General features: G+C 48.5%; 3 protein-coding genes, 1 non-coding gene and 1 pseudogene across 5 annotated transcripts; 3 read left to right on the top strand and 2 right to left on the bottom strand.

Annotated features, from left to right (window-relative positions):
- Positions 1–3,787: 3,787 nt before the first annotated feature.
- On the top strand, positions 3,788–8,946 carry LOC112903054 (putative disease resistance protein At1g50180). 2 transcript variants are annotated; one of them, XM_025972261.1, is made up of 3 exons: positions 3,788–5,043; positions 6,108–8,124; positions 8,911–8,946. In XM_025972261.1, exons 1-3 carry the CDS (start codon positions 4,214–4,216, stop codon positions 8,935–8,937), a joined length of 2,874 nt encoding a protein of 957 aa, XP_025828046.1. In that variant the 5' UTR covers positions 3,788–4,213; the 3' UTR covers positions 8,938–8,946. The 2 variants fall into 2 exon arrangements, with proteins under 2 accessions (XP_025828046.1, XP_025828048.1); XM_025972263.1 differs by lacking the exon at positions 8,911–8,946 and adding an exon at positions 8,214–8,897.
- Positions 8,947–12,549: 3,603 nt separating this feature from the next.
- On the top strand, positions 12,550–13,662 carry LOC112903236 (annotated as a pseudogene).
- Positions 13,663–18,719: 5,057 nt separating this feature from the next.
- On the bottom strand, positions 18,720–18,793 carry TRNAV-CAC. Its single transcript has one exon. It is a non-coding gene; the product is annotated as a tRNA-Val (tRNA).
- A 50-nt stretch (positions 18,794–18,843) lies between these two features.
- On the top strand, positions 18,844–20,681 carry LOC112872323 (UBP1-associated protein 2A-like). Its single transcript, XM_025935425.1, has 2 exons — positions 18,844–20,222; positions 20,359–20,681. The coding sequence occupies exon 1, from the start codon at positions 18,844–18,846 to the stop codon at positions 20,212–20,214; it is 1,371 nt and encodes a 456-aa protein (XP_025791210.1). The 3' UTR covers positions 20,215–20,222; positions 20,359–20,681.
- Positions 20,682–20,854: 173 nt separating this feature from the next.
- LOC112902551 (ABC transporter F family member 5-like) lies at positions 20,855–24,801 on the bottom strand. The gene is made up of 9 exons (XM_025971673.1): positions 23,812–24,801; positions 23,286–23,627; positions 23,015–23,155; positions 22,717–22,896; positions 22,412–22,567; positions 22,206–22,307; positions 21,941–22,069; positions 21,429–21,533; positions 20,855–21,317 (listed from the first exon to the last, which is right to left on the bottom strand). The coding sequence occupies exons 1-9, from the start codon at positions 24,667–24,669 to the stop codon at positions 21,222–21,224; spliced, it is 2,109 nt and encodes a 702-aa protein (XP_025827458.1). The 5' UTR covers positions 24,670–24,801; the 3' UTR covers positions 20,855–21,221.

The following is a 24,801-nucleotide window of genomic DNA, read 5'->3' as shown; positions in this document are numbered from 1 at the left end:
GGCGGCGGCCCTAGCTTAGCTAGCTTACAGAGGAGGCTGAAATGCTTTGCTTGCTTGGTAGGTGCTGATCGATGAGGTGAAACGAGGGAAGGGGCGTGTTTATATAGAGGTGAAACGAGGGAGCCCAGATCATCAGCCATAAATTGAGCACTATAATCGTTACCGGGATGTATTTTGGCAGAAATTTAATTAGTGCTATAGTATAACTGACGGTTACTATCAGCAGCTAGAGTGATAAGCATTTCTTTCTTCTTAAGTTTATCCATGGATCACACCAAAAACCATCCCATACATGCAGCATTAGTATTGCGTGATAAGCATCATGAGCTGGTCGGACATGATAACCAATAAAAATTTAAAAGTTCCATTACGCTGAGTGATGGGCTCTGTGCTAGCTGCGCCAGGTGGGTGGGTTCGATCGATTGATCGAAGGCCGACAGTCAGGGCGCTCTGCAGTTTCAAGGGCTCTAGAGCGAACCAAACACTATGGGCCCTTGAGGTTAAATGTTCTTTTCATTTGTAACATGAACAGTACTGATGATAACAAATCACAAATGTACTTAAACTAAATCTTGAAAAGCTATGCCGGCGCTCGTGATCATGTTCCTCCTTGATCTTTGTCAATATTAACGTTGCTTGAAAAATGAAAAATTTATGTAAAACATCTCTTACGGTTTAACAAATTAATCATGTTGTTTTCTTGTTTTGTTTTTCTCATCACTTGACAAATATTTTATTCTACACCAAAAGTGCAAAGTATACTAATAAGTTCTAGATACATTACAAATACAAAAAATAGAAATCGATTAACTCACTCTCATGGCTCATGAGGGCTGCACGGCTCGACGACTAGATCACTACACTGCTAGCCCATGAGGGCAGAATCGCACGAGAATCCGTCGATATCCGTAATCCCTTTCTCATTTCTGACGAGGAGTCGAGGATTCGCCGATTCTTCTACGCGGTAGCAACGGACGAAGCTGGCCCACAGTTGCCAGCAAGTGGAGATCGCAGCGACTCATCACCAGTTGATGGACGATGCCCTTGCCTTTGGTTTCCTAGCACTGTGGCTGTGAGCTACAACTGGACTCCAGAAACGCTGGATTTACTCAGTTCGCCACTGTTGGCGCATCTAAAATCCCGTGGGCCCTTCCGGCATGGGCCCTAGGCGGTTGCCCCTTCCGCCTAGGGCCAGAGCTGGGGTTGCTGATAGTTGGGTGATTAGTCCTACATAGCTACGATTAACTCGGTGAGCTCAATAAACCATGCCGGTGTGTTGCGTGCCGGATTGGATTCGGCGCTGATGCGGCGCCACATGTTTCTGTTAGTCAATCATGGATAGTCGTCGATAGAGATCTTTATTCATTGTTAGTTGTTGTTTTCCCCCAGTGTTTCGCATTAGAGCATCCTAGGTTACGTTGTATTTTAAAGCTATATCAAATATAGTAGAAATATACACTGTGCAGTATGGTTCAGTAGAAAAAGAAAGAGAAAACATAAGGTCTACGTTAGATAGGACGGTGCACATTTAGCTTAAAATGATAATGATGATGTTTCTCCTCACCAGAGTGTATTTTGGAAGTGGTAACTGGTTTTGATGTGTTTGGTGTTAAACACTATGTCAGTATTTGGGGGCGGCGTTTCCATTTAACCCATACGACCGGTTTGTGGTTGGCCATCTCATTTCAATATGCGTGATGTGGGACTATGCTGTGGGATGACCTTATCATGTGGTGCGAGGCTATTCATATTTTATTACATTCAACAAAACTAAAGATGAGCAATTTGCAAAAATAAATTTACAAAAAAGGATATTCCAAAAATAATAAGAGATTTGATACTTTGAACATTCCATTTCGGAGTCATCCGCAGCACGACCATTTGGCATGGCCTAACACATAACGCGGCTAAAGGGACTAATTGTGATTCTAGTATTTCTTGATAATTCATGGTGCATGTAGTTCTGTACTCAATAAATCATAAAGGGAGCCCATTTTGCCCAATGAAAAGGTTTACAAGCAGAGTATAGTTTCTTCGATAACCCTTTGAGGCGTGGATATCATGTTGGCTGAGGAAAAAAATACCCTTTCCTCAAAAGCTACATTTTGTGAAAGAATATGGTGATAATAAATGATTTGCCATTGCACAATGTATAGTAGGAACTAATTTTGTATCTATATATATCGCATCAGAGCGTTTCCCTATCTGAGTTTTGAACAGTTGCATCTTCATTAACGTTATATTATCCAATCCCTCCTATCCTTCTTTTTATTCCACATGTCGCTAGTTATTGCCAATGGAAGCCATAGTATGCGATTAAGATATTTTTCTGAAGAAGCTTTAACAACTCATGCTGTAACAGCTCCACCCTGGCTCCTCCCGGAAGAGCCATGCTGCACTCACCGTGCCACACTTCCAGTGCAGTGCCATTGGCCAAAGGGCGGATATGTTGCGGTCTCTGATGTCATAGACGTTGCAAGGGCTCGTGCTCTCGTCCTCGTATCAGCTGCGGTCGTTAGAGGCGGATCTAGGGGGCCAGGGGCTCAAAGGCCCCCCCCCCCCCATCAATGGATACCCCCCTAAACCCTCCTCCATTTTTTTAAGAAAGAATGAAGAAGAAGAGGGGAGGAGGAAGAAGAGAAGTGGAGGAAGAAGAAGGGAAGGGAGATGAGCCCCCTCTTCATATGTTGGCTGGATTCTCCACTAGCGATCATCGTCATCGTTCTTGAAGAGATGATGCAATCCTCAGGCATCTCGATTTACGAGATCGATACAGAGGGACCTGCAGTGGTACCCAGATAGAAACAGCACCTGGTCCACCCCGACGGTGGCCACTTGGGTCCAGCGAGACCCCTGGAGGTCGGCCTCGAACACGTCGAACTCGTTTAGTCCAGTCGGAAGGAGCTTGCCGTCCATCGGTTGTGCATCCCTCTGCGCACCATCAGAAGGGCACCGCGCGATTCCACCACGTAGAACAACACCTCCATTGTTCTATAGCAGCCTTGTGGAAGTGGAACCCTAGATGGACGACTAGGGCATGGATGACGCGGGAAACCCACATATCCGGTGCTTGGGTCCATGCTGATGTTAATGGTGCAGAGGCCGCCCCTTTTCCTGTGAGGAGCTCGCTCCGGTGGAACGCCATGTCAGCTAGGGGTGAAATCGTGTCGTCATCCATGCATACCGACCACCAGGAGGTGCAGGCCGCACTATAACATAGGTGACCTTCTGTGACAAATTCCTCGTGACAATAGAGTTATTCGTCATTGAATAATTCTGTTTATGACGTTTTATAGGAGTCAATACAATTTAGTGACGAAAATATGGTGTGCGTCACTAAGACCCTTCAGAAATCGTCATAATTCGTTTCATTACCATATTTGTGACCAAGTTTACAACAATGCTGGTTCGTTGCAATTTTTCTATTTTTTTAAAAATGCTTATGTCATCCCTATTAGTAAGCCAGCACTCCGCGAGCCATTGCCTCCTTTCGAGCTAGGCGTACACCGCGACGAGGCACGACAAGCATAGAAGCAGCCTCGTCACGATCATGGTCATCACAGTGTCATCGTAACTGACAGCGGATCCATCTGATTGCTCCTTGTACCGCCGCCGCCTTGGCCGGACATCCCGTTGGAGCTCGCCGACATGGTGAAGAGAGGGGTGGTAACAAATCATGTCCTTAGTGCTCTCTTTATAATTCAATTTGGCTCTTTGTATATTTTGTATATTTAGTTCAAAATTGTATAAGATTAGAGTCTGATCCTTTTAGTGCCCGGCACTTAAATTATCTAGACTAAAATTTAAAATTTAGAGTCCTTTACCATCCCTATGAAAGAGGTGGTATTGATGGATGTGTACACATGTACAAAAGCGAAAAATAATCAGTTGTGACCCGAAGCCAGAGCTCGCATGCTGTGAATGTGAGAGCTGGATGGAGTATTGGAGTGTGTGAACGGCCAGGAGAAAATTGGCTGCTTCGTGCAGCGGCAGTAGACAAAAGTCAAAAGTGCATGTGAACACGTGTTCAAGTTGCATGGCCGCAAAGTTGACCGGCGGTCAACTAGTAACGCCACATGCATTATTGTACTACTAGTACATTTCAGGACTGATAGATGCTTGACTGCTGACTTTGTTTCTCAATAAAAAGAAAAGAAAGGATTGATTCGATCGTGTGCAGGCTCTAGCTAGCTGCTCAACCTGCACAGCGAGCATGGAGTTGGGGACGGCGGCGATCGGGAGCCTTCTCCCCAAGCTGGTCGAGCTGCTCAAGCAGGAGCACGACCTGCACAAGGGCGCGAGGAAGAAGATCAGGAGCCTCTCACGGGAGCTGGAGAGCATGCTCGCCGTCCTCCGCAAGGTCGGCGAGGTGCCCCCGGACCAGCTCCAGGAGCTCGTCAAGCTCTGGGCACGGGATGTCCGGGAGCTCTCCTACGACATGGAGGACATCGTCGACACCTTCCTGGTGCGCGTCGACGACGGTCCGGAGCCCGCCGACACGCACAATCTCAGGCGCCGCCTCCGGAAGAAGATGGCCACGATTTTCAGGAGGTGCAAGCACCAGCGTAAGATCGCCGGAGCAATCCGAGACATGGACAGGAGAGTCGAGGAGGTGGCTGCAAGGCGTGACAGGTACACGGTCGACAGCGTCATCGCCAAGCTTGCAAGTCCTGTCGCCGTCGATCCTCGCCTGCAGGCGCTGTACAAGAAGACTGCGGAACTTGTGGGCATTGAGAAGCAGAGCGAAGAGCTCGTGAAGATACTGTCCCTTGGGGATGATGCTCATGCGCCCGATGAGAGGATGAAGATTGTCTCTATCGTTGGGTTCGGAGGACTTGGCAAGACCACCCTTTCCAAAGCAGTCTATGACAAGCATAAACCGGCGTTTGATTGTGGGGCTTTTGTTCCGGTTGGTCGGAATCCTGACATGAAGAAAGTTTTAAGGGATATTCTCATTGATTTTGAATACATGAATCCGAATGTGATGATATTGGATGAAAGGCAGCTCATCAACGAACTACGGAGACTCACCGAAAATAAGAGGTACCAGAACCTACTCATCAGCATGCGGTTTTTGTTTTAGTAGCTGAACATGTAAGATCCCGCCTTCAATGTTGCATTCGGAGGGTAGGGTTTGTGTGGATGAGGATAGACGCTTATATATTGCTAGAGCATCAAAACCGGTTGTTAGAATCGGTAGTACCGTAGTAGTGATATGCCATTTACTACGTTGTTAGTTACAATCAGTAGTAGTGATATACCATTTACTACCGGTTGTTAATCTGTAAATAGTAATGCTATTTCCTTAACCAGCGTTTGCTAGTTATGGTTTGGAAGCCTAGAATTTTTACATCAACCGGTTCTGTGGATGAGGATAACGCTTATATAGAGAGATATCATCAAAACCGGTTGTTACATCAAAGGTGCTACAATTATATCATAAAGCTTTATAATCTTTTTAGCTGATGATAAAGCTTTATAAATCGGTTGTTACATCAAAGGTGCTATAGACAAGGATATTAACGGTCTAGATGTTGTATTGTAGAACATTATTTATATTGTCAATGCGCATGACCATGGACAATTATTTGTATAATAGGCTAATTATGTTTTCAAAATGCCATAAACATTGGGTATAAGTACAGCATATTAGGCTATGAAGCAAAATGCATCCGAAAGAACTTAACTGAGGCATCAGAGTTGCCTAGATAAGAACATTGAGAATATGATCGCTATCTATTATAGTTATGGATTACTATCCGGTTCTTTATTTACACAGTATGGTTTTTTCTAAGCCCTTTATGCAGTATGGATTATATGCGGCATATGTTTTCTAAGCTCTTTACACATTATGATTTTTTAGAGAGTTTCTTCCATCAACATTGTTAAAACATTTATACAATTTTCAAACTTATAATATTCAATTTATCTGCACTAGACTTTCTACAAGTTGTCGATTTACAGTGCCATTTTCGTTTGTTCTTAGAAATGGTTGGCAACTTGGTGTGCCATTTTAAATGATTTACAGTGCCATTGTCGATTTACACTGCACTAGGTCAACTTACTAACTTAAGTTATTCTCCTTGTATTTTCATGTGAATGCCTAGGTGTTTGTTTGTTATTGATGACATATGGGATAAGAAATCATGGGAATTGATCCAGTGTGCTCTGCAACATAGTAATTACCGAAGCAGAGTAGTGGCAACTACTCGTATTTTTGAAGTCGCCACACATATCGGTGATATTTACAAAATGCAACCACTTTCTCGTGATGACTCTGAATTATTATTATACTCTAGAATTACTGATGGTGAAGACAGATTTCTAGACAGTCTTTCAACTGAGGCATGTGATAAAATTTTGAAGAAATGTGGTGGTGTGCCATTAGCTATCATTACAATAGCTAGTTTATTGGCAAGTAAAACAAGGGAGGACTGGTCTAAGGTGTACAATTCAATTGGTTTTGGTGATAGAGGCAATGACATCGTAGAGAATACCAGAAAAATATTGTCTTTTAGCTACTATGACCTCCCTTCACATCTAAAGGCCTGCTTGCTGTATCTAAGTCTATTTCGGGAAGAATATGGGATTGAGAAAAATCTTTTGATATGGAAGTGGATAGCTGAAGGTTTTATCCAGAATGAACAAGCAACAACAGAGATAGAATTATTTGAGCTTGGGGAAGGGTACTTTAACGAGCTAATAAATAGAAGCATGATCCAACCGATGGAGTTAGAGGATAACAGTTATGTATATGGTTGTCGTGTTCATGATATGGTTCTTGATCTGGTCCGTTCATTGTCAAGTGAAGAAAAGTTTGCTACTATATTGGACAGCGATGACCAACAAAAACTTGTGGGTAGCAATGCTCGCAGGTTCGCCGTGCATGGTAGGAATGCTGACCCCCAGCTGGTTGACATGGGTTTGGAAAAGGTGAGGTCCTTTAGTGCCACTCAGTGCGGCAATGTTAATGTGGTAACATCATGCTTTCAAGTTGTACGGGTTTTAACTTTAGAAGATTGTAGTGTGGAAGCTTGTGGAAAACATAGACTACAGCATGTAGGGAATTTGCACCACCTGAGGTATCTCGGCATTTGGAATACACGTCTTGATGAGCTCCCCAAGGAAGTAGGAAATCTCAAGTTTCTGCAAACGCTGAATTTGTCAGGTACTGGAATGCAGCAGCTGCCGGAGTGTGTGGGCATGTTGAAACAACTGTTGTGCCTACGTATCAATGACAGTATAACGGTTCCAGCTGGTTTGATTGGGAACCTTACTTCTTTGCAAGAGCTGAAGCTATGGCCGGCTGATGATGTGTCAACAAGGCAGTTTGTGAAGGAGCTGGGCAAGCTGAGAGAACTAAGGATCCTCCGGTGTACCATTCATGTAAGGGATGAGAGCATGGAGAGAGATCTGGTAGAGTCGCTAGCAAATCTCCACAAGATCCGGACTCTGTGTGTTCTTGGCTCGGCGTTAGCGAGAGGCATCACAGGGGAAGAAGCATGTTTCGTGCCCCCTCGGTGCCTTGGACAGCTATGTTTGGAATGCTTCAGGTTCTCTGGACTACCAGTGTGGATCAACCCGTCACTTCTCCAAAACCTCACCCATCTAGATGTGGCAGTGCACGTGGTGCAAGAACAGGACATGGAAACCCTTGGGAGGCTGCCAGAGCTCTGCTACCTCAAACTGAATTCAGATCACACCAGGCTAGTAAGCATAAGGAAGCAGGCTACCGGTGATCTACGCCGCTGCTTCCGGAAGCTGAGATTCTTTGTTGCTCCCTCTTCATTTGTCCGGTTTGATCTGCACGGCTGCAAAAGGGACCCCAGCATGGCACACTCTGTCATGATGCCAAGCCTTGAATCCCTTGTGTTTTGTGTCCATGTTCAGTTCCTAAAAGACATGGACATTCAGCCTGGCTTTGGCAATCTCATTGGCTTTGAAGAAGTTGCTATCACTTCGCTCCGGAGGGTCACAGCTACGATCCAATGCGAGGACGCTACCGCTGAGGAGGTGGAGGAAGTGAAGGCGGCATTGGCTCATGCAGCTGACCGCCATCCCAACCGTCCCACCCTTAGAACTGAGATGGAGAATCAGCATAAGATGCTCTCAACCGGCCGAGAGGTAATTACCTATTGATAACACATTCTCTCTTCATGATAATCTTTCAGAATTCATGGTTGTGCTTACATTTTTTTTTGCTTCGGCATTAGAGGAAGGCAGACTGTAATAGTTGAACTACTGCAGCACTTTCTGGTCACCATTCACCAATCCCTGTATGTGCGCTTGTTTTCACTCTCTTCTCCAAATAGAAAGGGCCAGAAAGAAAGAACTATTATTTCAATTAATATCACCAAACAGAGTCAAATGGAAATGGTCTAGGATACAGTAAGCTGCAAGGAGAAATGAATGAAGAAACCATGAAATTACGTATATTCCAACTTTAAAAATCCAGTCGTGGTTCCTTAAAACTTACTCCCTCCATTCTAAATTGTTGGTCATTTTACCTTTTTCTAACTCAATTCTTGTCTAATTTTGAAACGTCCAGCGTTAGTTCATTTCTATCTCAGGCTACCAACAAAAGGTTTGTCATCCATTTCCTTTGGACTGAAAAAGAAGTTGAAAGACCTAGTCTTGAAATGTGGTTTGTAAATATTTTAATGTTCCATTTCTTCTTTTCTGCAAAAACTTCGAATTTCTAAGAAGAATAGCATGTAGAACCGCACAAGACAAAATCGTAGGATTCAGCTGCGCTTAGAAGCCTATCCATGTCAAATTAATGTGTATCCACACAAAAACAACAAAACTTGAGGTGTCCAAACAAAACAAAACAAGATATAGTATGTTTGTGTTTAAACTAACACCCCTGCTATACTCCTACTAATTTAGTGAAATCCTTTCCGTTCACAGAAACTAAAAAGGTGTCAATTAGGTTAACAAGAGAGGAGGGGGGGGGGGGGGGGGGGGGCTTACAACCAGCTTGTACTTTCGCGTCGTGGCCTTTGTGCACCCCTGGTTCTACTTCCTCTGCGTGGCAAGTGAGGCTGCTGCCGCTGATCAGGACCACCAGCAGTAGGACAGCAAGGTAGCAAGTCCTTGTTGCCGACATCTTGTAAGAGGCCTTATGTGGAGTGCTGGCTTCAATTCAATAGTTACTCCTAGTTTTATACTAGGTGTTTATGTTACTAGAAAAGCGAGTATATAAGGTCATTCTCAGTTTTGTTGCACAATTTCAAATAATATCATGTCATCTAAGGATATTTAAGCTAATGAATGAAACTAGATCTCATAATACAAAGTTTCATTTCACGATTTTATAGGTTAGCATATCATTTGAATGTTGTACTCATGTGACCAATGGGAGTGGATGAAATATGTGGAGATGAAATCAAACTCTCATAATTAATTTCTAATAGTTTCTAAGGCATTGGTAACTGTGTGTGCGACAAGTTTCATCCCGATGAGGCGATGAAACTGCTACCATCTCTCTCATCATAAATATGACACCACATCATCTAATTTATTGATGTGCACCTTATCAAATACAAATGAAACCTCATGAAACTTGCACCGTGAATGGCCTTTCAGGTTGGACCACGAACTGTGATTAGTTTTTTGTTTCTAAAGCTCTTCTCTCGGTAAGCCACTTCACTATAAAAAAAAAAAGGAAGGTGTGTTCGTGTAATCGTGTTAGCAAACGAAAGTTTTGATGAGTTGCTGGCCTGCTCCCTCCAATATAGGTCCTTGCCACTGTCCGACGGCAAAGGCACTTGCGGCTCTTAATAAAGTCGACGGATCATCGTACTTTAGAGCCTGCGCGACGGTAAAGGCACTTAGGGCTCTTAATGTCGACGGATAGGCCATCTTACCTTTGTTAGTACGTGTGCGTGTGTGCGCGCGCGAGAGAGAGAGAGCAGGCCTATGGACAGGAACAGTTTACTGGCTTTCACAAAAATAGGAACAGTTTATTGGGAGCCGCGGGCCCCCATGCCGGGCTCCACGTGCGTGCCCTAAGTCCCGCGCGCCGGCCGCTTCTACTTGTGCCAGGGCCGAAGCCCACGGCGTCGCCATGGCCATCGTCGTCCATGCGCCGGGCCGGCACCGAGCGAACACGGCTTACCTCTCTGGTCTCGAGGCCGAATTTGGTTTCCCGGCGCGGCGTGAGGCTCTCTGCTTCTTTCTCCACGCACACGCAGCACAGCCGGGTTGGAGATGGGCCTGGAAACCAGCCCGCTGGCCTGCATTTCGTCGGCTCAGATCTGGCCCGTGCGGGTTGCTCTAGGATCCACTCAATGCGAATCTCTCTCTCCCCGACAGGGATGCAACTGGGCCGAGGTGCAGCGACTCGGTGCCTCCTATTCCTAATTCCCCTGACGAGCGATTGATATTTTTTTTTTTTATCGAAAGCCATCTTTCCATAAGTCACGAGCGCAGCAGACTTGCCAGCTACCAGGTCCTACAGCTACAGGAGAACTCAAACCATACTGCATCTAGCAGGGGAAAAAAAGTCCAAGTGTTTCTATGGCCTCCAACACATGAGACATGAATGTTTGCTATGGTATCTTAGTCACAGCTAACTTTTATTAGTATTAAAGTTGCTATAGTACTCAGAAAATGAGAACGTCAGGATTATGCCTCTTTCTGCGTTTGAAACACTCCGTCGAACTACGAAGACATGTGGCTAGTAGCTGTCAGGTCCGAATTCGTGTTTTTTAAGTACCGGAAGAAACTCAAACTCCCTGTTGGATTATAATAGATGAAGCTTGAAGAACCGTGTCTGATTCCTCCATACACCAATGCCTTTCGCACTTTCCATCTCACCTCCAAAGTTCCAATCTCTATAATACACTCTAAACAAGTACTCCCTCCGTCTCAAAATATTTGTCACCGTTGACTTTTTTTTACAACTTTAACCATTTGCCTTATTCAAAAATTTCTTGCACATACAAAAAGTTAAGTTATGCTTAAAATATTTATAATAGTAAAGCATATCACAAACAAAGTAGATGGTATTTACATAATTTTTTGAATAAGACGAATGATCAAAGTTGTAAGGAAAAGTCAACGGCGACAAATATTTTGAGACGGAGGGAGTACAAAAAATAATTTCTTCTTACGTAAAACACCATTCGCAATCAGGCACCGGGATTCAGAAGCGTATCAGCTTCAGCAGCGGCCGATAGTTTCAGGACAGGACTTCGACGAACGGAAGCGCCGGCAGGAACTCTTGCGGCCTCGTGGCAAGATGACGCTGCGAGAATTTTTTTAGGACATGCGCTGGCGGAACTTTCGGCCCCGATTTCGGCTGCCGCGCGCGGACGGGCCGGGGGTGCGGTTTTGCAGCAGGTTCCGACGCTGTCGGCGGGATTTGGGAAGCTACACGTCGTGCTTCATGCCCCAGCGCCGGTGCCGAGGGACTCGCCGGGACTCGCTGTCCCTCGATTCACGGCGCCGGTGTCAACGCGAGGGGGACGCCGGCCAAAGTTCTTCCTTCCTTTTTTTTTAAAAAAGTTTTACCTCATGCTCATGTTTCATTGTAAACAAGGCGTCGCACTCGTGCATGCGCGCGGGTCGCGACGAGCCGCCAGCGGAGCAAGGCCGCGACGGTACGTGGCGCTGCGGCAACCGCGGGCCCCCATGCATTTGACGAAGGATCAAAGGGACGGGTCAAACTGGGACCAATGGCCTGCAATTCAGTACTGTGATCCCAACTAACTAACTGACTGACTGACTGACGGGTGATGAGTGGCTGGAGAGATTTCATCTGTTTGCGCGGATCTTGGGCGCTGGAGAAAGTGAATCCATCTCCATCTTTCAAGGTCTGGGTTCCTTCAGCTTGGTGTTTAACTAGCAAATAACCAGGCGATCGCCTTTCACCAAATTGCTCCTGAAATCGCGCTCTGACCAGTGACCACCAACCGCGGCTAGTTCGTTGCTTTTACCTGCCATTTCCATGATATATAACACGAGCAAAATTTGCACGAAATTTATCCAGTTTAAAGTTTACGCGTCCCCTCGCCTCTAAATTCGCTGCTCGCATTTGAATCCTTCTCAGCAATACGACACAATGGTAGCTCAAGTATGCAACTCATACAATGGGGATCTACGGTTCAGTAGTACCACTAGAAGAAGTTTCGCTCACAAGTACATGCCTTCAGAATTATCAGCACGTGCTTCCAAATCATACACATTTTTAATAGGCATTGTCCAACTGTACGTGCGTTTTGCATTATTCTATCGCAGCATTATTTGGTTGCAGAATAAGAACTGTACTGTGTATAATGGTTAGTTTTTTTCTCCGCTCAACACCAACTCGTCACGTTCTGCCCAATAATTCGGCCGGCAGGATCCCAATTTTTCTTGCCACGTAGTACTTCCCCATTCCCAGCAGATTGCCTATAAATACCTCACTCGTGGCGGTTCCTGCAACTCACCAAGCAAACACTGCACCACTCTCGAGCTGAGCTCAACTCCTAGCTCACAGCCTCTTCCGAGCTACCAGTGCTTAGCCCAGACGCAGCAGCAAGCGAGAAGCTTGCGGCAGTAGCGATGGCGAAGTCCTACACCTCACTGTTCCGCGAACTGTTCGTGCTCGGGCTTCAAGTGAGCCCCATTGCTTGCACCCGCAAGCTCGCCAAGCCAAACAGGCACAGGCGGCCGGCGCACAGGCCGGCAGTGAGGGCCCGCAGCAACCACACCGCTACCCCCTGGGCCTCCTACGCCTACGGTTTCGGCGGCTGGCTGTCCGCCGGCCGGCGCGACGTACTACGGCGCGCCCAACGGCGACGGCAGCGACGGTTAGTGCGGTTGCTTATTCTATTGTCTGTCGGTTAGCATTACACGTGACGTTTGACATGGAGCGGGGCGAATTTGTATATGCAGGCGGCGCGTGCGGCTACCAGACCGCCGTCGGCCAGCGGCCGTTCTCGTCGATGATCGCCGCCGGGAGCCCGTCTCTGTTCAAGGGAGGCAAGGGATGCGGCGCCTGCTACGAGGTCAGCATTGCACAGAGTCTAAAATCTAAACTACATTCATGGTGCCAAGTGGTCGGCGCTGGTGCTAACTGAATGCTTTCATGTGGCGCGCGTAACGCAGGTTAAATGCAGCAGCAACTCGGCGTGCTCCGGGCAGCCGGCGACCGTGGTCATCACCGACGAGTGCCCCGGCGGGGTCGGCCTCGCTGAGGCGGCCCACAGGCTCCGCGCCGGCGGAATCCTCAAGGTCCAGTACAAGAGGTACGTGCGTGCCTGCTGCTACCTACAGTATTGAGAAGTTCAGAATTCCATCTCAGAACGGAGTTCATATATAGTTACCGCTCTCGTGCGTGACAGGGTGCCGTGCAAGTACAGCGGCGTGAACATCGCCTTCCGGGTGGACCAGGGCTCCAACCCGTTCTACTTCGAGGTGCTGGTCGAGTTCGAGGACGGCGACGGCGACCTCAGCGCCGTCCACCTGATGGAAGCTGGGTGCAGCACCTGGACGCCGATGGTGCAGAACTGGGGCGCGCTGTGGCGCTACAACTCCAACACCGGCAAGGCGCTGAGGGCGCCATTGTCGATCGGGCTTACCTCCGACTCCGGCAAGGTCCTCGTCGCCAACAACGTCATCCCCGCCAGCTGGAAGGCCGGAGCCACGTACCGCTCCTTGGTGAACTACTCTTGAATGACTGCTCCCAGATCAAGTGGTGTGGACGGGACTGCGTATCGGGGTGTTTGCGAGAGGCGGTGTCAGTCTGTCAGAAGAGGAGAAGCAGGTTAAAGAATCCTGTTTGATTCTTTCCCTCCCTCCACGGTCTCTGCAGCCCCCGGTGATGCGCGTTGCCGTGTACTAGTCGTTGTGCCTATTTTTCTGTACGTGTGTTTTTTTCCTTTTTTCTTCCTCTCAGTTGTGATGTCGAGGAGAGAAGCCAAGCTTGAGCTGCGAATAATGTTGCATGCTGGTGTGTCGGCTATGAAATTGTGTGAGTGTTTTTTTTGCCACGCAATCCTTTCGGAGAAATGAATTACTGCTATTTCGTCGCAACTACAGTACTCCATGGTGTCAAGTTCAGTACTTTCTTTTTTACTAAATACAGAAAAGGTAACAGAATAAATAAATACAACAAAACCCCTTTAAGTTTCTCAGGGGTCATTTGCAAAGGGTACTGTGCCCTGACCGACAACAGCTCCCTCATGCCTGTTGCCCGGCTACTCTGGACTCTGGTGCTTCATGCGCCTGTCTGAAGGCAGCGATGCCACGCTGGATGATGACTGAGAGTTGTCCACGGTTCAAAGCCTTGCTGTCGAACATCCTGCAACTGCGTTCCTTCCACAAATTCCATGCCATGTAGATGATTGCCTGTACTCAAGTTACCAAGCACACCGTAGCCTCTGATCTGGCCTGGAAACTTTTTCTCTCGAGGGAATAAATACTCGTAAGCTGCAATCATATCAATGAAAATTGACATGAAATCCAACTTTCTTAAGGAAATCACTCGAAAAAAATTGCCCTTTAATTTCTGAACTTACGAGAGACAATATTGCCCTTTAATGATACCTGGATTAATAATGTTTGGTTCACTTTATGGTCCGCGAGATTTTTCAAAAGACGACCGCCGCTCAACTGGAGACTACAGGTCAACCGGGCCTGCTAATCAGCGCGCGCTCGCCAGGAGCGCTGCTGGCGCCCGATCTCCAACAACATCTGTTTTCTTTTTCTAAAAAGTTTTTTTTTTCTCTGCAGCTTTCTATTTTTGAAAAATTATAACTCGTAAACACGATTTTACTCACAACTTTTTACACACACCTTGTGTGAGGTGAATTCTCATCATAACTTTTATGGTACACACAACTTTTACGTATAACTCTTTCGTAACAACACAAAGAATAAGTTTTTAGCACAAATTTTACGATACATATAAATTTAATGCATCTTTTTTTCCCAAATAACTTATAAAAGATAACTTTTTAGCACTTAAAAATTGTATGAAGATGTTATCGGGAAGATTTCTCATACAACCTTTAATCAGACAACTTATAAGTACAATCTGCAGTATGATTTTTTTTAGTATGATTTCCATATAAAAGTTGTCAAGAAAACTTCAGATATAATAGAAGGTAATAAAAGGAAAATCTGGAAAAGAAAAAAAGCCATGCCAAAAAATAAATCGCACTCGCTATTATGGAATGTAAAAGAATAGAAATGAAAAGAGAAAATAAATGGATACCTAGGCCTTGGGTGCAAGTGCATGCAGCTCCGTTCGCAGCTGTCCGGGCACAATTTTCCGAATCCGAATACCCCCTTCCGAAATATCCGAACCCATATTTCCCTATCACTATCTCGAAGAACATTGTGAAACCCGAAATTAGTTCGGAAAATTCAAAATTCTAAAAAGGCCCAGAATATCCAAAATTCTAAAAAGGCCCAGAATGAATAGAAGTAGCAAGGCCCATCCCGCCAGCCCACAAACTTTCGAACGCTAACTTCCCTGAGTCATCATCATCCTCGTCTGCCCGACTGCCCAGTCCCCAATCCCCATCTCGGCATCTCCCCGACCGCGACTCTACCAGGCCGCCGGCAGGCGCCCACAGCACCCCGCCTCCCATCGCACGCTGCCACCAAGGACCACGCGCAGCTCCGCCGCAGCCCCAGCCGCTCGCGCCACCCGCCGCTTTGCGCCCCTCTCGGCCATCATCCTTGCCTGCTCTGCCCTCGCAGGCCGCTGCCCCTGCGCGGCTGCGCCGCATGCCCCAGCCGCCCGCACCACCGGCCGCCCCCGCGCCCCTCGCCGGCCATCCTTCCCACCTGCACTGCCCTCGCAGGCCGCCGCGCCCGGATCACAGCCCTAGCCGCTGGCGCCCGGCGCCAACCGCAGGCCACGCGCACCTCGGCGGTCGTCGTCCAGCGCCCCGCTCCACCGCCGGCCAGCATCCAACGCCCCGCGCGGCACGGCGGCAGCGCCCCAGCTCGTCCGACCCATGCGCACTGACCACCGGCAATATATATCCGAACCTGAATTTCCTGGTATTTCCTTTTTCTGGTGAATTTCGGGTAGCAATTTTCTATCCGAATTTTTAATTACCCAAATTACCCGACCTGATTTTCCCGAATTACCCGAATGCCTAGGCCTAAGCGGTGCTACACCTGCACTGCATGGCGACTGACGTCGATCCAAGGACGCTACCTGGTCGCCGTCGGGACCCCGAGATCCGCCATGTGCGACAGGAACGGGGCACGAGCTATTCGTTCCGTTCGCGTGCATGCTCTGGCGCCTGCGCGCCGGCCGTCCTTTGCTTTGCCCCCTCCCCTCCGTCTCGCAAGTCGCAAGGCCAAGTCGCACTAGCCGCGCGGCCAACCCACCAACCGAGACCGGGAGCGTGCATGCTCGCGGCGGCCGCATGCTGCATGGCCCGGCGCCGCCGTGCCAGTCGTCGTCCGTTCTCGCCGCGCATGTGACGGCCGGCAGATCCCGGCGGATGCGAGCCCCGAAAGGGACCCGCACATGCTCGCTCTCGCACCCTACCAGCTCCCATGCCCCGCGCCCGTTTGCTGCTACACGAGCGGTCAACACTCCCATGACATGTCACTTGGCAGCATCTCTCCAGTCTATCCATCTACCTACCTATCGGGAATCGAGTAAAGTAGTAGCAGCACATTCATCCTGGGCTTTCACACGTCTGAGTTTTTAATCCTCCGAACGTGCTTCGAGGCAGCGGCGAGCATGTCGGAGCGATTTGCGTCGCCTAACGTAGCGTTTGGTTGGTTGAGAGAACCGAGCGGCTCCATACCGGATTCTAGGAATGGAGCCGCTCTATTCCGGGTTTGGTAAACTGAAACGGAGTAGCTCTATTTTTTGTTTGGTTGCAGAGTGAACTAGAACAGAGTGGTTCCATCCTGTGTTTGGTTGAGGAGTCAAGTGAAGCACAGAGATAGGAGCGCGAGGCAGGAGCGAGTCCGGAGCGGAGCGGCTTCGTCCGCGCAATTTTTTGGAGCGGGCTTGTTCGGCATCTGACGGGAATATTGCTCGTCGGAAGCCGCTCCGCTCCACAAATCTGGCAACCACACATCTACAAAAGTAAGATGGAACAGCTCCGTTCTACTTCGCTCCCCAACCAAACGCACCCTAATAGGTTAATCGATTTTGATGTGGGGCTCACATTTCAATGTGGCCTCACTAATCTACGTGAAATATTAGACTGTCATGCTGAGTAATGTCCAATAAATTTCAGTTAATTTCGTTAAAATTTTATTATGTGAACGCAGGGTTTTATATAGTTGTAGCTATACTAATCGGCACGAAGTAGCTGAACGTTCTACTTATTCATCACAAGCAACTTCTGCTGATCCTGGAGCAACATAGATGCTGCTGCCAAATGAGGTCTCTTCCAGGCGAGCGCTCATAGGTTTTGATGACCAGTATATGAAAACCAGATGGTCCGTTTTTGCGAGCAGCGAGTTAATTCGATTGTGATGCTTTGGTGTTTGGCCATATCTTTACGCCAACACAATCTATCAACCTTGCCACATCGCCACCCCGAACAGACCATGGCATGTCACCTCACCCTCTCCCCACCCTCACCCTCTTTCCTAGGTTACTGGGTGAGCGTTCTCAACTCTTGTTCAAGGCCACATATTTATATGTATTTATATGAGATAGGAACAACCCCTTTCGTAGAGTACAAGGAAATCATAATGATGGTTGGTTTGGCTAGAATATTTCCTTATGTACAAGAAATATTTGTTACCACAGATTGATCCTATCCATCTATAGGATCCGGTAGAACTATCTTGGCCCTGATCTTGTCATTTGTTACATTGTTTTCCACCAGCCCCATCAAACATAACTTACGTGTTTTACTGTAGAGGTCATTGTTAATCTTGCAAGGCATGACACTAAATAAGCTCCACTGTCACAAAGTGCTCCACTGTGGATCTCACTAACCCTGTGGTCTAGCAGTTATTTTTCCTTACATTGCCGGTGTTCACATCAGTCAATTGATCATCACCAGTAGCTGGTCCCGAAAGCAGGTATTGCAAGTTGGTATACAATTTGCACTGTCGAACATGTCAGCAAATTGACAGGTGACTCTTCATAGGAAGATGTTGAAAGGCTGGCATTCTGTCACCATCTGCTTTCAACACAAGCACAAGATGAAACCATCAGCTCTAAAATTTGGGCGCCTGATTCTCTCTCAGGAATCGGCATGGTGCTCTATATAAGATCATATACGCCTAAAATGCTCCGAGATGACACCAAGGGACCGGGCAACAGCAGAGGATGCTTACGCGGAAACCTTGTCCATCAGAGAAGAGTTTCTAGCATTGTGCAGCTAGGCACCTGCGCAGTGCTTTCACTTGCGTCTTGGTTGTGCTCTGCTCCCCGCGGCTCATTGCCGCATTCGCCAGGTTTCAGAATTCAGAGGAGCAGGGCTCTCGGAGGTCGAGTCGGTTCATATGGATCGCCGGTGTCCGCTGTCCGTCGGCATGGATCTCCAGTTTTGATTAATGGAGGTGTACTGGAAGTCCGAACTTTTTGCTGAAACGAGTTGCACGTTCAAACTATTACTGGTTCGCATCAGTTCTGATCAGTGGAACTGTCTGTCGAACAGAGGTTATCCATTTGATCAATACCATTGTACAGAAAACAAATAGATTTGCCTGTGATGAAGACGAAGCTGAAAGAGAGGTTCTACGGTGCCACCGAAATTCTGTTGAGAAAACAAAAAAGAAATAAAAAGGTGTGTCTGAGCCCAGGTTCGAACTGGGGACCTTTAGTGTGTGAGACTAACGTGATAACCAACTACACCACCCAGACGGTTTGGTTTTGTGTTCTTTACAGTCGAACCTCGTAGACAGATGTTACGAATGGGTCAGCTGGTGGGTCCTACGCTGCCTCCATTCTGCCGTCACCCCTCGCCGCCGCTGCCGCCGGCGATGGGGAAGAGGAAGAAGGGCAAAGCCGACATGGTACCCTGCGAGAACCCCGATCTCGCCCCACATTTCCAGCCCACCACCTCCTCCACGCACGACCGCAAGCACCGGCAGCCGCGAGACCCCGCCCCGGGCGCCGGCTCCGACTCCGAGCCGGACCCCTCGCCGCCGTCCTCTCCGGGCTCCGTGCGGCGCCTGATCGAGGCCTACTCGAGGCCCCGCCTCCTCGCCATCCTCGCGGAGGCGGCCGCGGCCGACCCCGCGCTACGCGCCCGCCTCGGCGCCGCCGCCGACGCGTCGCCCTCCCACCGCCGGCTCTTCGTCCACGGCCTGCCCCCGCGCGCCGGCGCCGCCGCGCTCGCGGAGGCGTTCTCCCGCTTCGGGCCCCTCGCGGACTGCCACGCCGTCGCGGACCGCGCCACCGGGCGGTGCAGAGGGTACGGCTTCGTGTCCTTCGCCTCCCGCGCCGCCGCCCGCCGCGCGCTCCGGGACGCCCCGCGCCTCAGCGTCGCCGGCTGCCCCGTCTCGGCCCAGTTCGCCTCGGCCGGACCCGGCCCGTCCGCCGGCGGTGGCGGCGGCGCCGGGCGGCGGGTCTACGTGACCAACGTCGCGCCGGGCGCCAGCGCGGAGCGGCTGCGCGCGTTCTTCTCGCGGTTCGGGGAGCTCGACGGTGGGCCGTTCGGGTTCGACGCCGACACCGGGAGCTCCCGCGGGTACGCGCTATTCGTGTACCGGGCGGCGGCCGGCGCCGCGAAGGCGGTGGAGGAGCCGTACCGCGTGTTCGAGGGGCGCACGCTGCGTTGCCAGCTCGCCAATGAGCCCGCGCGGAAGGCCAAGGCCACCCCCGCGCCGCCACCGGCGCTAGTGGCAGGTTCAGCTACTGTGACACCACCGCTGACGGCGGCGAAGGTACAGGCACCCGCTCTGCAGCCGGTGCTTGATGCCATCGCGGCCGCCGGCGTGGGGGACCTTGCGACGTACGCGCGGGACCCGGCGCAGGCTGCCGCATTGCTCGGGCAGAACCCGGCTCTTGCAGCTGCGGCACTGAGCTCTGCATTGGCGGCTGCGGCTGCGGCTTCGCGGAGTCCTGCAGCGCCTGCTGTCGCCTCAAGTCCGGCTGCTGCATCTGCGCCGATTCCAGTGGCTGTGGCCACAGGAAGACCGGCAACGGCAGCAGCAGTAGAGCCATCGCCGGTGAGATTTGGTGTTCGGACAAGTGGCGGCGCAGGGCTGCTTGGGCCATACAAGCCGCCATCGTCGCCAGCGGTGCCATCGTCCCCAAGGAGGAAGGGAACATTGCTGTGATAGTCATGGTAACCACCTCTTGCTGCTGTTGCTGCCAGGAATGATTGTTTTGGTTATTTTGCTTGCTCCAATTGCAGTTGGCCATTGATCAGTGCTGTTCTATCGACTGAGATTCTTCAGTGGTTGGATCATCCCTGTATGCAGATGTTGATTTATAGAGATGGAAAGTTGGACAAAGCAAATCTTGTTGTGCCCAAGCTGGAGGAGCCTCTAGAATGGGTGCCAATGGCTTCTGTTTTCAAAGCTCTGCCTGCTCTGGGATACGGATGCAAATCTAGCTGAGGTGATCCTCCCTTCACTACATAGAATTTTGCTGTATATAGCGTTTCATGTTTCACGTTATTGTACTTAAGAAATTCTGCCTTCATGTTTCTGAGCAGGATAGTAGCTTTTAGTACCTATGTTATTCCCAAATCTAACTTGTACTATGCGGTTTAACATCCTTGTTGCATCATCTGAACTTGATGTGTCTTATGCATCTGTCTTGCTCATCAGAAAACGCTACTTTAGTTGCCTGCAAGAGTTTATTCATGTAATACATCATAAACCAACCTACATTTTACATAAATAGGCAGCACAAACAAGTCTAAGCCAACCTAATTTGCATTCTTTATACTTTGAATCAACCGGTAAAGTTGTATACGATAAAGAATCGCCTCTGAGGCATTGATCCAGTGCATTGTACAATGTGTGGTTCGCAGGGGGGAATAACAAAGGTGGATGAACATGATGAGGCATTTCCATTCATCACAAAAATAAACCGTCCCTCCTTCAGAAACTGCCTGTATTATGTACAAGGTCACATAGCGCTTCCTGATTAGTTACAGTAACTTTGGTCTTCTGCGGCGCTAGTAGGATTGCTTCCTGCTGATGCATTCCAGTGCTTCTGTTGGTATACCTGTAATAGCATACACCACACCATGCAGAGAAGAGAATAGTGGTGTCTGCCTTGTAAGGTGTAATAGCATATGGCACTGCAAATGCCCCTATGAGGAACCATGAAAAGCTCACTTCCACCTCTTTGCGTTTTTAAGTGACTTCGATTTTTGCTTGCTTTGTTGGAAGGCCTGAACCTTCTGCTTCTTTCTGACAGCTTTCTCTGCCTGCATTGGAGTTCCAAAAACAGGGCTGTTAAAATAAACTAAAGCAAACCAAATGTATGGTTGCTACCTGAAATAGTGAAATGGCATTGTAAATGCATAATAGCAATGTACCTTCGACATTTTGGATTTGGCCTTTACTTTGGGAGCTTTCTCCTCGAGCTCTTCCTCACGGGCAAGTTCCCTTTCTCTGGCTTCAAGGTTCCTTTCAAGGTAATACTGCAATCATTGATGAAGAAAATTTCATCATTACTTGTCTTACAGTCCTGATATGATTCAAAATATGAAACCTTTGATAATACTAGATGGATCCTGATTCTTTTTCTTTCAGTGCACACGTCAGTGATGACTCTCATATGCAGATATTCTACATACTAAACTTATGGCATTATTATTGTTAAACTTTCCGGCACACAACTTCAGTCTGCAAGCTTCTAATTAACTTCGTTGAAAGTACAACACACTTAACACTGACTTAAGCAGATAACGCTGTAAATAGCCATGATGATTATGCAGTTGTACTAAGGGAATAATAGCAAGAAGAATTCAGCATAATTCATGCCCACTGCGATCAGAAGTTTGAAGGAAGAATAAAGGTAGGCTTTTAAGGTCATAGGAGAGCTTACATTATAATCTCCTTGATAGTCCTGAATAGTCTGATCTTTCACTTCAATGACTCGGTTAACAATTTGTTTTATGAAGTACCGATCATGAGAAACTGTTATCACAGTACCTGTATATTCTGATATTGCCTCCTGTCATGCATGCAAAACCATTTATTAGGACTGCATGCTAAAGAATTCTGACAATCCCATATCAGAGGGGGAAAAGATGAGAAAATTATAGATCATGAAAACTGAACTTTCCAAAAGGATAAGGACTGCATCTGACCTCAAGCATTTCTTTTGATGGGATATCAAGATGGTTTGTCGGTTCATCCAATATGAGTAAAGTAGATGGAGTCACCATGAACTTGCAAAATGCAAGTCTCGCCTAAGCAACAACAGAGAAAGAGTGAGCATTAGAGAGCATTCAGAATTTCAGACACAGTATAAAGGTAACTTGTGAGGAGTAACTGTGCTGAAAATGCACATTACCTTCTCTCCACCGCTTAAAAATTGAACTTTTCTGTCCAGCATGTCATCCCTGAAGTTACAACGGCCGAGGAGACCTTTGATATCATCAAGCTTCCAATCTTCTGCAGCATCTGCTACAGTATCTAGCACGGTCTTCTCCAAATCAAGAGCTTCTGCCTGGTAAAACATCATATCCCATTCATGTAGTTGGAAAAAGCAACTTTTACTATAGTTACTCAGTAGGAGCATGACCAAAGTGTCCCCAAACACTTGATTTGTATGAAACAGCCACACAAGGAGATACTGATTAGAGTAACTCAGTTTACCTGATTCTGCTCGAAATAGTTCGGCAACACATTATGGTCCCCAAGAAGCACCTCACCATCTTGTGGCTTCTCCATCCCCAAAATAAGTTTAAGCAGTGTGCTCTTCCCACATCCATTGGGCCCAATAATAGCTATCTTTTCACCTCTCTCTACTATTAGATTGGCATTGTTGAACAAAGTCTGGAGCACACCACAGCAACCAGAATGTGAGTAAACAATTGGTGTACAGAATATCACAATATATTAATTCATAAACTGAAATCTTGTAAACAATGGCCATTCACACAACAACACTGACCTTATCCTCAAATCCGAACTGAAGATTTTTTATTGCTAACACAGTTCTACCACTTCTTCCCCGCTCAGGGAATCTGATCTTAAGCTGCTTCCTCTGGAAAGGTTTCTCAATCAACCCTTCCTTTTCAAGCTTCTCCAATTTCTGTTCAGATAAGATAAAAGTTAGAAGTCACACAAAAATGTAAGTAAAAACATACAAAATAGCAGCTGGAAAATGCAATGCGATTGGTCACAAAGATTTGACGAAAACTTCCATAAAAAATCCAAGTTACCTTTTGCTCACTGGAAGCACGCCCTGCATTAACTCCAGCTCCAAGTCTGTTTATCAGTTCCTTTGTCTGTTCAATCTCCTTCTGCTGCTTCTCCCACGCAGCATATTGTGCCTCAACCGCTATCGCTTTCGCTAGAATGTATTCTGAGTAGTTACCCTTGTATGTCTTGGACACACCAAATTCAGTTTCTACTATCTTGGTACACAATTGATCAAGAAAAGCCCTGTCGTGAGATATGATGACCATCGGCACATCCTGAGTCTTCAGATAGCTCTCCAGCCACTCAATGGTATCCAAATCAACATGATTTGTAGGCTCATCAAGTAGCAGCAAATCAGGGTCCTGCACGAAATCAAATTTTCAAGGTAAAACTTAAACTAGAAAGAATTGCTGGAGGACAACTCTGTCCGGATTCATCACCAATTCAGTGCCATAATGCAAAATTCCATTACTGTCCAGCACAATTCTTCACATTGTAAAATTGTAACAGCTGCCCTTGTTCAATTTAAAGGTCAGGGTTTTATACCTGAAGAAGTATCTTGCCTAGAGACATCCTCATCTGCCACCCGCCACTGAAGGACGCGACAAGGCGGTCGGCATCCTCCGGCGCGAACCCGAGCTCCGGCATGAGCTTCTGCACCTTGACGTCCACCATGTCGAGGTCCACGTCCTGTGACCGCCGCTGCAGGAGGTCGAGCTCGTCGAGGAGCCGGCCCATGAGGTCCAGGTCCTCCGTGGCGCCCTCGAGCGCGGTTTGCACCTGCTCGAGGCGGCGCTTGACCTCCATCTCCTCCTCGAAGGCGCTGAAGAACTCCTCCCGGACTGTGCGGGAGGCGGAGACCTCGAACTCCTGGCTGAGGAAGGCGATCTTCATGTTCTCCTTGGCCTTAATGACGGTGCCGCCGTCGGGCTCCTCGAGCCCCGCGATGATGCGGAGCTGCGTCGTCTTGCCGGCGCCGTTCACGCCGACGAGCCCCACCTTCTCGCCGCGCTGCACCTCCCAGGACACGTCCTTGAGCACCGTGACGCCCTTGTAGGACTTGGAGATGCCCTCCAGCCGCACCCCCGACGGAATGCTCGACGCGCCGCTGTTGCCGCCCGACCGCTTCTTCTTGCCGGCGGCGGCGGCGGAGGGGTCCGAGGAGGATGAGGAGAGGAGGGAGGAAAGGTCCTGGCTTTTCGCATCCTCCTCCTCCGTAGTGGTGGTGGTGGAAGTGGATGGGGAGGATGAGGTGGTGAGGCGGCAGCGGAGGGGAGCATGGCGACGGCGGCGGAGCCGGCGGGAGGTGGGGACGGAGCGGGAGGGGGAAGGAGGCGAGGGGAGGAGGGGCGAATTTAGGTGGAGGGAGCGGAGCTTGCAGGAGAGGATGTCCATGGCCGCCATGGGAGTGCTTCGTGGAGGCGGGGCCTCTCTCTCTCTCTCTCCGCGCTCTGATTCTTGGTTGGGTTGGGTGGAGGGAGAAAGGCCACACAGCACAAACCCACAGCCACGGGAGTGTATGGGTGAGGAAGGAGG

Source organism: Panicum hallii, chromosome 8, assembly GCF_002211085.1.
Source record: "Panicum hallii strain FIL2 chromosome 8, PHallii_v3.1, whole genome shotgun sequence".
Lineage (NCBI taxonomy): Eukaryota > Viridiplantae > Streptophyta > Magnoliopsida > Poales > Poaceae > Panicum > Panicum hallii.
Note: the sequence above shows the minus strand (reverse complement) of the source record. Positions and strands in the feature narration are given on the sequence as shown.